The sequence below is a fragment of the Phaseolus vulgaris genome, chromosome 4, assembly GCF_051622355.1.
Source record: "Phaseolus vulgaris cultivar YP4 chromosome 4, ASM5162235v1, whole genome shotgun sequence".
Taxonomy (NCBI): domain Eukaryota; kingdom Viridiplantae; phylum Streptophyta; class Magnoliopsida; order Fabales; family Fabaceae; genus Phaseolus; species Phaseolus vulgaris.
In genome coordinates this window covers 11,164,544-11,177,772 of record NC_143501.1, presented here as the reverse complement: position 1 = coordinate 11,177,772, position 13,229 = coordinate 11,164,544, and the positions used below count along the sequence as shown (strand labels likewise).

The 13,229-nt window shown below is 36.2% G+C and overlaps 1 protein-coding gene across 1 annotated transcript; it reads right to left on the bottom strand.

Annotated features, from left to right (window-relative positions):
• Positions 1-11,198: 11,198 nt before the first annotated feature.
• LOC137838265 (uncharacterized) lies at positions 11,199-12,467 on the bottom strand. Its single transcript, XM_068647516.2, has one exon. It carries the CDS (start codon positions 12,465-12,467, stop codon positions 11,199-11,201), a length of 1,269 nt encoding a protein of 422 aa, XP_068503617.1.
• Between the last annotated feature and the right edge of the window lie 762 nt (positions 12,468-13,229).

Below are 13,229 nucleotides of genomic sequence, written 5' to 3'. Positions count from 1 at the left end.
ATTATCAAGTATAAGATTTACTAAAGAGAAAACAAAATAACAAAGTTTGTTGGGAGTTTGTTATAATGATTGCAAGAATTGTAAAGAAAGCAAGTTAAAGAGTTTGTAGGTTCAATTGGGAAAATTTTGATTTGGGGTCCATTCTTCTTACTCTTATGTATTTTGAATAGCATAATAATATTCTATCCTTTGATTGATGTTGATGCCCATATAAAATTTATTTATATCAATTCCTCGCATATAACATTTCATCTTGATTGACATTTATCCACATATAAAAATCATTCATATTGATTCCTCGCATACAAAATTATTAATAATGTTTCCTAAATATTGATTCTTCATATATTTATAAAAACTCCTTAGCATTACGATTCGATGTTGATAAGAATTAACATTTCAAATATATTCCTAACATTCAAATATGTTAAGCATTATCATTTGGGTCAGAAACTTATAAGTATTTTCCAGTCAAATCTAAGGATCTTGATCATAGTAACCAAGCATTACAAATAAAATGACAATACCAATCATCAATCAAGAGTAGAATGTTATATTTAAATATCACCTCAATACATAAGAGTTTGAACAGATTACTCTCAAACCTAAAAGGTAGAATTAGCCACTCATGATGGTCATTACAAGCATGGAAAGCAAGAAAAGAAGATCCATGATGTTTCTAACACCTTCTATTCTCCCCATTCCTAATCTAGGGTTGTGCCTCACGCCTCATATTTAACCTAGTCGGGCTTGGGCTAAGTGACTTCTCACCCAAGCGTGATTGGGCTCGCTTGGGTGAGATCCTCTGGAGCTTCTGGCTTGGGCGAGTGTTGGAGCGTTCTAACTTTTCCTTTTTATCTTTGTTTATTCTCCTTTTGCATTTTCATCTCCATTCTTCCCTAGAATCCTGAAATTAACACAAATTTGAGAATAAATTGTTCTTATTCAAATTATAATCACAAAGTATGTAAAAAAGTTTAAATTCATAAATTAGGGATTATATTACAGTTGTTTTATCAATTAATATTCATAAGTGCATGTATTTTAATATTACTGAAATATAACACTTATCATATATAAATTGATATTCGAGGCAAAATGGAAGAGGGTGTACACCCAACCTGATGAGAATCAAATAAAGGAGGCTTTTATTAATGGAGGAAGAGGACATCCACCCTCACATTTGAAGTTCTTCCTTCTAGTCTTCTCAAAATTAAAAGAAGACATAAAATAAAGATGAGGCCCAAGCCCAAAGCCCAAGCCCAAGCCCAAGAAGGCCAAAGCCCAAAGAGCCCAAATCCATCCCATGAGGGGCAAGGCCAAGCTTTGAAATACTCTTGTATAGTTTTAGGAGGTGTGGTTATTAAATAAAGGTGTGTGAAAATGTAAAATAAAGTCACATTGTCCATGTGACTTAGGAGAGTGGTGTAGGTGTAGTTTTTGGGAGGTGTCATAGTAGAAAAAGGTCACACCTCCCATGTGACTTGTTTTTGGTGGGAATTTCAAATGAGTTTATTTGAAATTTCCCACCTATTTTTCAGCACCTTAGGCTATAAATAGAGGTGCTTCCTTTGTAAAATTCAGATTTGAATTTTATCTAAAGAAACTATACTCAAAATTGGAGTGAGCATTTGGAGAGCTTTGAGCTTCTTCTCTAGTCTTATCTTGAAGGACCATGGTTTCCTCAAGTGGCGGCTTCCACACTCATCTAGGAGCATCCATTCTTCTAGTGGCGTGATCATCCAACCATTCCTCCATCTTCATGAGCATTCTCTTCTCCTTCCTTTCTTCTTCTTCAATTTGTTCTTATTGCCTTGAGTTTTGAGTTGTTTTTGTTTCGGTTCCTTTAATTTTCCAGCACCTATTTTCTGTTTAGTTTTTAAATTCTGTTCGGTTCTTTTGTTTTGAAGTTCAATTCTGTTCGGTTTGTTCTTTTCCTTCTCCTTTGTTGATTCAATTTGACAATATTTGGTTCATCCAAATGAGTTTGGGATTTGGTACTTGTTTTGGTGAGTTCTTGATCTTAGAACTATGATCCAACTTCTAAGAAAGTGCCTCTACATTTTCCAGCTCAAGGTGATTCCTCAAAGTGTCAAGAATCTTGTTCTATGTGGCTATTGGAATCACATCACAACCTAAGACACAATTTTTATCTATATTTTTTTGATATCATGGAGTGCATAAAGGTATAATAGGCATAATTAGAAAATAAGAAATCCTAAGTGAGTTTTACGATTACAACTCTATGGAGAACTTTGATAGAGGTCACTCTTAAAAAGCCCTCCTTGCGCAATAAACACAATTTATCCCATTTAAGAGTCACTAGCCTCCTTTACAATAACATCGCCTATTAAGATAAAGTTTTAAATTAAAGTATTTAATTCATTCAATAATGACATAGACCAAGAATATATTAGAAAAATATATAGCAACATACCTAATATGATAGTATTTACAAGTTGAACTCTTCCCGTTAAAGATAATAGTTTTCCTTTTCAAGAATCAAATTTGAGTCTAACTATATCCATGTTTCCGTGAAGTAGCAAGCACAAAGAGCTACATTAAACAAAGAAACTCCCATATATATGACGATAATAAGTCCATAAGATCTATTTCACACTACATATAAAATTAGTGGAGAGATTACTAAAATATGACTTATGGGTTATAGACAACTTATTTTTATAAGGTAATAAGCCATTTTAAAAAGGTTATGATTATGAAACCATGTGTGTCCTTTTATTTTAAAGGCTTAATTACCTTTTTAGTTCCTATATTAAGGGGAAAAAAACCAATTTCATCCCTCTAATTTTAAAATGTTCAATATAATCCAAATTTATTTTAAAACAATTCAATATGGTTCCTTCTATCTCATTAAATTAATTTACTTCAACAATTCTACTACTACACGTTGAATTATATGTGTTCTAACCATATTAAATCGTTTTAAAAAAGTTGGGACTACCACTTTGAATTGCTTTAAAAAAGTTTAGACCAAATTAAACTTTTAAAGAAATGTTACGGGTGACATTGAATTTTTTAAAATAAATGGATGAAATTGATTTTTGACCTTTAATATAGGAACTAAAAGGGTAATTAAACTTATTTTAAAACATACAAATTGAAAAAACTTCATACAATCATAACAACAATCATTTTAGTAATAATGTTTTCACCTTTTTAAGTTTGAGTACCAATATAAATTATATTGTGCTTGAGGATTCGGTTGAATAACAATCCTATATATAATTAGATCGAATAAAAGAACACTAAAACAAATATGATATGAGACAATACTAAAGACACATAATCTAATTAATATGTCTTGGAAGATTCTTAGTTCTTATCAATTTTTGTCCTCATATTTTCTATAACTAGTGGATATAAAAATATAACAATTAGAAAAACTATATTAACCAAAAAGTAATTACATTATGTACTGATCCTTCTAAGAACACCAAAATGTACTAAATCACGATATTGATATGGATCAACCCTAGGATTAGGGATGTGAAAAATTGTGTTCTACTAGGTCTTAAAAGTTTATATCATTTTATTTCAATTCATGTTTACATTGTCTTCGTTTCATACTTAAGTTATGTATTGGTACATGTCTCGTTTGTTCAATCAATTCATTTACAAAATAAATTTTACTCAATCATGAGTGTAATTAACAAAAAAGATTTTGTGAGACATATTACAACACGTAAAACTATTCAAGAAAAATACTTTAAAAAATTATACTAGACATGAATCAACTTTACCATGTCAGTAATATAGTCCTTATGATTGTCTTTCCAACTACGATGAAAGATATGGCAATTTTTATGTCTGTTTATCAAGTTCCCAAATGCACTTAGTAGAATCTCACTAATTGGCATAATCCACATAGTTATATATATATATATATATATATATATATATATATATTCATAAATTTTGTCTTCTTTTCATCTATTCATAGTCATGACATTTACTAATATATCTAAAAAATGGTATATACTTGTATTTTCAAATGGCAATAAAATTAAACACATTGGATCTTATGAGAATTAATGGTGTACATGTGATTCCTTAACTATTTTATACTTGATATTTTCGTGATCATCCACATCTCAAGAATCCTCAATGTCACAGTTCACATGGTCATCTTCAGAGTTATAATGATTCATGATTACAATTTGGAAAAACACTCAGATATTTATCCTCTTTCTCTTACTCTTTCTCTTACTCTTTCTCTTACTCTTTACCAATATGTTCAAATCCTTGGTGGGGAGTGATTGGAAGAGCAAGAGAAAAAGGGGAACAACCAACTAATGAATCGAATTGTGATTATTAATCATTCTTATTTTGAAGATGACCATGTGGATTGTGATATTGAGGATTCCTGTGATGAGGATGATTACGAAAACATGAAGTTGCAAAAAATGGTTGAGGAGGTATAATTCACCAATATGTTTATAACATATGTGGACTTAAAAATTGTTGTGTTCAAAATCTACAAAATATCAATCATTCATGAACTAATATATACATATTATATATATATATATATAAATGTATCATGATTAGTTGAGTAACATACCAAAAGTCATACTATTTGAAATAATCGAATATAAACTACAACAATGCAAATCCAAAATGGAAAAGAAAACTTAATATTAGTGTTAAGAAGTATAAGTTCTTCACAATTGAGGTCATTTATATATTTAAAAATATAATAATGAATATATCTTGATTTGATATTTGATATTTTAATATAAGAATAAAAAAATTGATAATAAAAAGGGATTAAGTGTGAAAAAAGAAAGGACGATAAAGAGTCTAACCTCTAGGATCAAATCTTATGGTAACATGAAGGAAAATAATGTCTTCAATTTGTTTCAGAAAGGGTTCCAAAAGTATACGGTGAAGGAAATACAATTTTGCATATTAAATACATTGACAAAAAAAATATTGTGCAATGAAAGAATGCATTCCTGTAGCAAAAAATAATAACCATTTTACCTCTTCACTAAAAATATACTAAATAAGTATATGCATGTATTTCATTCATCCCAACAATAATCTAAAACTTCATAAATTGATTTATTTTTTATTTAAAAAAATTTACTGAAAAAAATGTAAACTCATAACTATAAGTACCTGTTCAAGAAACAAACTTAATTACAAAAGAATAATCAAAATAACAAAGAAAAAATTCATGATAATAAATAAAGTACTTACTTTGATTGCTTCTTTCCCTCGTCACCTACAAAATTTTTAGCAATCGCTAATAAATACCAACAAATCTTATGTATGAAAATTTTCTCTTCAAAAGTGAATGTGTTTGCCAATTGAAAAAAAGTAAATGAAAGCGTATAATTGGTGAAACCTATCATTACTACAATTTGCCATTAATGATACCTGAAGACAATTTATGGTGATAAGAACTTCTTTTTTATTCTTCCTTTTCCTATTGTTTTTCTTTTCACACTCTCCTTTTGTGGACTATAAGTTCACCTTCGACATCAAATGGATAACTATTGCACCACTCTTTGAAACTCTTGTCCCCTTGTCACCAACTTGTCACCAAGGGACTTTCAAAATTATTTAATGTTGGTTATCTTTGTATTCTCTTAGTGATCTCCTTTTCTTTGCATTTTATAGCCTTAGATTGTAAGTTGTTGATGCACTAGAGAACAGCCGTATCCAACAATTATGTAAATTAGGGTTTTGAATCCAATTTGATGTACATGTTCAATTGTGATGGGCTTAGCTCAATTTAAGAAACATTATTTTATCTTATTTTTGTTTCGCACATAGGATGGATTTATGGGCTCCTTTCCATATAAATTGAAACATGGCAGATTCTCTGATGTGATTCCAATAGCCACATAGAACAAGATTCTTGACACTTTGAGGAATCACCTTGAGCTGGAAAATGTAGAGGCACTTTCTTAGAAGTTGGATCATGGTTCTAAGTCAAGAACTCACCAATACAAGTACCAATTCCCAAACTCATTTGGATGAACCAAATATTATCAAATTGAATCAACAAAGGAATTATAAAAGAGAGGACCGAACAGAATTAAACCACAAACAAATGTGCTGAACAGAATTTAGAAAACCAAAACATAGGTGCTGGAAAATTAAGGACAGCCGAACCAAAAAATTGCTCAAGAACACAAGACAACAAGAGTAATTGAAAGAGAAGAAAGGAAAGAGAAGAGAATGCTCATGAAGATGGAAGATAGGTTGGATGATCACGCCACTAGAAGTATGGATGCTCCTAGATGAGTGTGGAAGCCGCCACTTGAGGAAACCATGGTCCTTCAAGATAAGACTAGAGTAGAAGCTCAAAAGCTCTCCAAATGCTCACTCCAATTTTGAGTATAGTTTCTTTAGATGAATTCAAATCTGAATTTTACAAGGAAGGCACCTCTATTTATAGCCTAAGGTGCTGAAAAATGAAAGCTAAACAATTCAAAATTCCCTCCAAAAGCTATCTAGAACCGGCGCTAATTGCCAAGCAAGGAAGGTGTGATCCCTTCCTTTACTTTGGCACCCCCTATTCTACTCCTACACCTATCTACTAATACACCCCCCTAAAGCTCCTATTTAAAAACCTAAAAGATGCTATATAAAAAAGAGGTTTCTAAGGTTTCCCTCTAAGCACCTTCAACTAAAGACACTACAAAAAGAGAAAATAAATGTCCTCTAGCTCCCAAGGCTTTGAACATGCTTCTTGTAATCCTTTGAGGTGGACTTTGACCTCCATGGGCGTCCTCCATTTGTGCCTCCACCTCTTCTTGAGCTTGATGAGTGGCCTCCATGTTCTCTTGGGCTTGATCTCCATCATTCTCCTTGCACCATATCAATTAAGACTGCACCCAATACCATTATTTAAAAAGACTTATTTGCCCTTAATGATATAAAACCCTACTTTCATTGAGGCACCAACAATATGCACTGAACACTGTATGAACCACTAAGTTTGTTGCACGGTAGCAGCAACAAAGAGGAAGATGGTTGCGTAGAGAGAAGGATCTGTCACTGGAGTAGAAGTGAGCACCATTGCCACTGTTGCAGAAAAAATCACTGCAACATTATCATTGTTGCAACTCACTACACCACCACCACTTCCATTCAAAACACACACCACACTAACACAACACTCCTGTGTAGCATTTCCAAAAAGATAAGGGCTTCAAAACACACACCACAGTAACACAATACTCCTTTGTAGCATTTCAAAAAACATAAGGGCAATGTTGGGTTTTAAAATTTATGTTGGGTACATATATTAAATGATATGGTGCAGGGAGAAACAACCTTGAAACATTTGTAAAGTATTTACCAAATAGATTCCATTTTTTTTAGTACACTTTATTACTACGAGATATTATCAAATAAATGTTTATTACATATAAAGAAGTTATATCAAATTCAATTCACGTTATATTCATGTATAAATATTTATCATGCTTTTTTATAATAAATGAAACATTCCATCTCTAATAATAATAATAATAATTATTATTATTATTATTATTATATTATAACTACGTAAAAAAAACTAATTCTTTATATTTATTAAATAAATAATATAAAAAATAGGAAAAAAATGTATTTTATTGATAATAATAATTTTATAAAATATATAACTATTAACCAAGTTCCATTCCTTAAGTAAAAGTAATGATGAGATATTTTAGTAGAAAATGATTTAATGGAAACTAATGTTCTTTTAAAATTGTAAAATTTAATAACGCAAGCTATAATAACTTTTAAAGTCTTTCTTTTTTTTATCAGCAATGAAATAAATTAAATTAATGGGATACTTCAGGGGTATCCCAACCCGTATACACTAAATAAAGATACTTCTCCATAGGATATGAACAGAGGCACACCCAACAGACAAGTAGCCAACATCACACATAGTGGGTATTTAACCCACCAGCTCACACATTTACACAGAACCAAAACATCTCGAAAGGTGCAGCAAACGTGATCAAACCCCCAAAAAGATGTCGTAAGGCTATAGAACCCACATACGTACCCAACTTCTTTCCTGCATCACTATATACAAACCCAAAAAAAAAACTCCTACATTCATTTAGCCACAGGCCGCCTTCCTTCTTTATCCCTGCTTATTGCTTCAGCACCTTCACTCCACTTCCGTCCATGACCTGCACTTGCACCTTTTACCTTTTCATAGCGTTCGCACCACGATCCTTGTCTAAACAACCAAGATGATATTGCCATTTGAAAAGTTTTCTGAACCATGAACACCACTCTCCACTGTCAGCACTATATCCACTGCGGTTCAGCACAGTCCTAAGAAATTACCAGTACTTACTCTCAACCGTGCAAGGTGTCTCCAGCATAAAATCCTAACCATCCCGAGATCAGCCCCACAGCTCCACAGCCACCCAGATCACTTCCTTCAACTCACTCCCATCATCTACCAAAGACACCTTCATCAGAGTCAACCGCAGACTCATACTGATTATTCCATTGACGAACTGCAACCAGCATTGGAATCCCACCACCAGCCTTTCTTCCAATGGGCACGCCATTCCCATCCAAGCCATGAGAGGACTTTAATTCCTTTCTTTTGAAAACTAGCTTCTGCAGTGCCTGAGGTGCTTCCATACAATTCCAGCACATTCACACCCGTGACCTGAATATACTTGCACCTACAAGGGCCTAAAGCTGATTCAAACAGAGAATAGGGGAACAAGATTTTTATCTAACCGGTCTTAGCTCGAAACTAGCACCTTTCTCGGACCTCAACTCATTCTGCCAGCAAGATCTCTGCTCCAAATTCAACCACTCATACATCCACTCAACTCCACCGCCATCCTCTGTACAGCATGTAGGTTCACCATTAAAAACTAACCCCCTTCCTTTCTCTATTCCGCCACCAACCAGCAAACTTTAAACCTTCCACTGCAACACAGATACTACTTATAGCTACTAATACAAATCATTGGGTTCAACACCCAATAAGAAAAAGAGTAGGTAAACTTATTCCCCTTATGTTTTAACCATAACCATGACTTTAGTTGGGCCTTTTGAAGGACTTCTTCCTCATCCACAACACCTTGATTAAAAGCTACTGAATTCCTATGATTCCACAAACATCGTATAATGGTAGCCCAAACCCCTTTCCAGATCTGATTTTGTTTATTACTGCCCTGGGTCAACATAAAACTTTCAAAATGATTCCTAACATCGTTATGTTGGACGTAGAGAATTCCAATCCATCTAAGGCATAGATCCCATACACGACTAGCAACCTTACACTCCAGGAAGAGATGTTGGCAGGACTCTTCCTTAAGTTCACAAAGAGCACATACATATGTGTCTAGTGGAATCCCTCTCCTTCTCAACCACATCCTAGTTGGAATTTTGTTCAGCAACACCCTCCAGGTTGTGAATATAACATTGGGGAACGTCTTCGTCTTCCAAAGGTGTTTGAAGACATCAATTTGAGGGGCCCTAGTCGTCCTGACTAGGTACTCATACGCGGAGCTCACTGTGAAGCAGCCATTAGCCTCACATCTCCACTCGAGAGCATCCTTTTCATCCTTCCTTACTTTGACCCTGGATAGGAGGCCTTCCAACTCAGCTTCTAATGAGGTTTCCCACTCAAATCTACCTCTCCTCCATCTTAAGGACCACCTCCATATCGATCCTTCCCATTCTCCCACTTCTTCCAACTTGTGGCCTTGGTTTAACGATAGGGAGTATAGTCTCGGGAACAAATTTTTTAGCTTTGAATTTCCTACCCACACATCCTCCCAAAAAATTTTTTTATCTCCACTCCCTATTCTCCATCCAACTTCGTCTTGGAACCACCCGTCTCCTCCTCCCTCCCTATATATGCTCGTCAAATCCCTCCACCACCATGACTGATATTTAATAGGCACAAAATCACTATTAATACCCAGACCATACTTCGATTCAATCACTTCCTTCCACCTCCCTTTCTCGTCAGAGCTATACCGCCACATCCACTTTGCCATAAGAGCATAATTGAACTTCCGAATGTCTCTGATTCCCAGTCCACCTTCCTCTTTTGTTCTGCACAAGTCTCTCCAGCTAACCCAAGATATAGACATCTTCTCCTTTCCCCACCCCCATAGGAACCTCCTTTAAATGCTAATGATGCTTTTACAGAGCACCTCTGGTGCTTTGAAAAGAGACAGGTAGTAGAGCGGTGTAGCAAATAACACATATTTGATTAAGCACAGTCTGCCTGCCATTGAGAGAAACCTCCCTTTCCACACACTAAGTCTTGACTTTAGTTTTTTTAGGACAGGTTCCCAGAATTTTTTCTTCCTCGGATTACCCCCCACTTTTAAGCCTAGATAGTTGAAAGGTACAACCATCTGGCCACAGTTCAGAGTCTTTGCATAGCAGTCCAAATTGCTTTCCAAGACATTTATGCCTACTAGTTTTGACTTATGGAAGTTAATCTTCAACCCTGAGGCTAGCTCAAACCCCCTAAGAATAGACTTCAAGGTGATAACATTACTGAAGGAGTCCTGGCATAGAAAAAGAGTGTCATCTGCGTACTGAAGGATGGTAATTTCTACCTCTTTTCTTCCTACTTTTATACCAGATAGGAGATTTGCCTTCACACCTTGCCTTACCAGCCCAGCCAGCCCTTCCGCAACCACTATAAACAAAAGAGGAGCGAGAGGATCGCCCTGCCTTAACCCTCTCGACGGCTTGAATTCCTCAGTAGGGCTACCATTGACAAGCACAAACACCGTTGCGCTTTCCAGGCAGCCTTTGATCCACCTGACCCATCTGTTATCGAACCCCATCCTATTTAACATTTCATATAGGAACTCCCATCTGACTGAGTCGTAGTGATGAGAATTTGGAATCATATCACGTAGGCTTTTTCAAAACCCACCTTAAAACACAAACCACTCTTTCCACCCCTCCTCAGGTCCTCTACCACCTCGTTGGCCAAGAGCACACTGTCCAGAATCCATTTATTCTTTAAGAAAGCCGATTGGCATTCATCAATGACAGAGTCGATGACTTTCTTCATCCTTCCCGCTAAAACTTTCGAAATAATTTTGTAAACTGCACCTACAAGGGAGATAGGTCTGTATTGCTCAAGCATAACCGGATCTTTTACCTTGGGTATAAAAGCTACGAAGGAGGCATTACAACCATTTGGAATGTGCCCATTTTCATGAAAAATGGTCGTCGCTGCCACTATGTCGTCTTTTAGAACCCCCCCAGCTTTTCTTGATAAAGTTCATGTTAAAACTATCTGGCCCTGGGCTCTTCGAACCATCACAAAGCCACACCACATCTCTAATCTCTTGCTCAGAAAAAGCGGCTGTTAGGGAAATATTATCCTCCCTGGATAGGGACTTAAAATCAACCATATCAAGTCTAACACCAAAGTCCTTCGTAGCCGTAAATCTGTTTTCAAAAAGTTTCTTGGCTTCTTGACGCACTGTACAAGGTTCCTCGCACCAGATACCACCAACCTCAACCCCTTTCACCTCATTTCTAAGTCTTCTCCACCTCAGAGATGAGTGAAAAAACTTGGTACACGTGTCCCCGTACTTGAACCATTTTGCTCTAGCTTTTTGACAAATGAGGGAGTCTAGTTTCTTTTCAGTTTCCTTCAAGCGACCTACCAACTCATACCTCTTCAGCCTATCATCTTCCCCAAGGTCGTTGATGCAATCATGGGAATCTAAGGCCTCCAATTCCTGCAGAATCCTCATCTTGTTTGTTTGGATGTTGCCAAACTCATCCCTATTCCAGACTTTTAGATCACCTTTCAAAAGCTTCAATTTCTCCTTGATCTTTATGAAAACACTCCCTTGCACAGGGTATGATAACCAGTTATTCTTGACCATCTCACTAAACCCCTTTTCCATAAACCACGCATCGATGGATCGGAAAGGTTTGGGCCCCCAATTCTTTTCCACATACTTTACCACTATTGCACAGTGGTCCGAGACTTCCCTTCTCTGCATATACTGTTTACTCATAGGCCATATCTCCATCCACGCTTCCGAAACAAGAACTCGGTCTAATCTGCTCTTTGTCGTTCCATTAGCCTTAAACCAAGTGAATTTCTTCCCTACTAAAGGCAATTCGAGAAAAGAGTTGGTATCGATGAAACTATTAAATCCAATAATCTCACCTGATTGACTAGCCCTCTCCCTTACACCTTTCCTCTCATTCCGGCTTCTGATGGCGTTGAAATCACCATACAGGCACCATACCAACTCTTGTGAAGCCGCTTTAAGGTTAGACAGATCCTCCCAAAGGGTCTTCTTCTCACTCAAGGAACAAGCAGCATAAACATTGACCACTACACAACTAGTGTTGGTTTTAACATGGTTGCCGAAAACTGCAATGAAGCCCTTCCCCCATGACGTGGTTTGCATAGAGAAACGCTTCTTCGTGCCACATGGACAACAAACTGCCACTACCATTAACGCCTTCGTAATGAACCCATCCTACTTTGTTATCCCCCCACAAGGAATAACATCTTGCTGCCGAGAACTCCTTAGCCTTTGTTTCTTGCAGACACACAAGATCCGCCCCCTGACAAGCAATAACTTGTCTCAAATACCTCGCTTTTGAGCTTCCCCCCACACCTCTAATATTTAAGTTCACAATAATCATTAAGACAAGTTTTTATTACCCGTCTCAGAGCGTGAAACAACCTCTGAATCTCTGACTTCCATATTCCCATACTCTCTTACAACCTCATTTTCTCCCTTGCGGCACCTAATCCCGACTTGTTTTCCCACTTCCCATAGCTTGGATGGTCCTGCCCGATCATCAGGTTCATCTAAGCGTGAATTACACATATAGATGTTTTTGTCAGAAATAGAGGATGATGAGATTTTGTCTGTATTGTGAGCCATTGCCCCTGCTTGAGGCATTCTTGCTTTAATCCTTCCAGACCGCCTCGGAAAAGGGCAAGAGTCCCCCAATTCCGTTAACCCTTTCTTCTTACGATGGCGCAGTGGAGAGCTTGATTTGCTTCTCTCGGAGATTCCAACTTCGCCGCCTACCAGGTTAGATATCCGCGCCGCCGAAACCATTGCACCTGCAACTTCATCATGTTCACTACCTCCTTGCATCACGATGCAGATTTGCAACCCCCTTTCCCCACTGCTCGCACCGTATTGTATTTCATTTGCCTTTTTGGGACTTAACCTTTTGTTATGAGCCTGCCATTCTTCTAA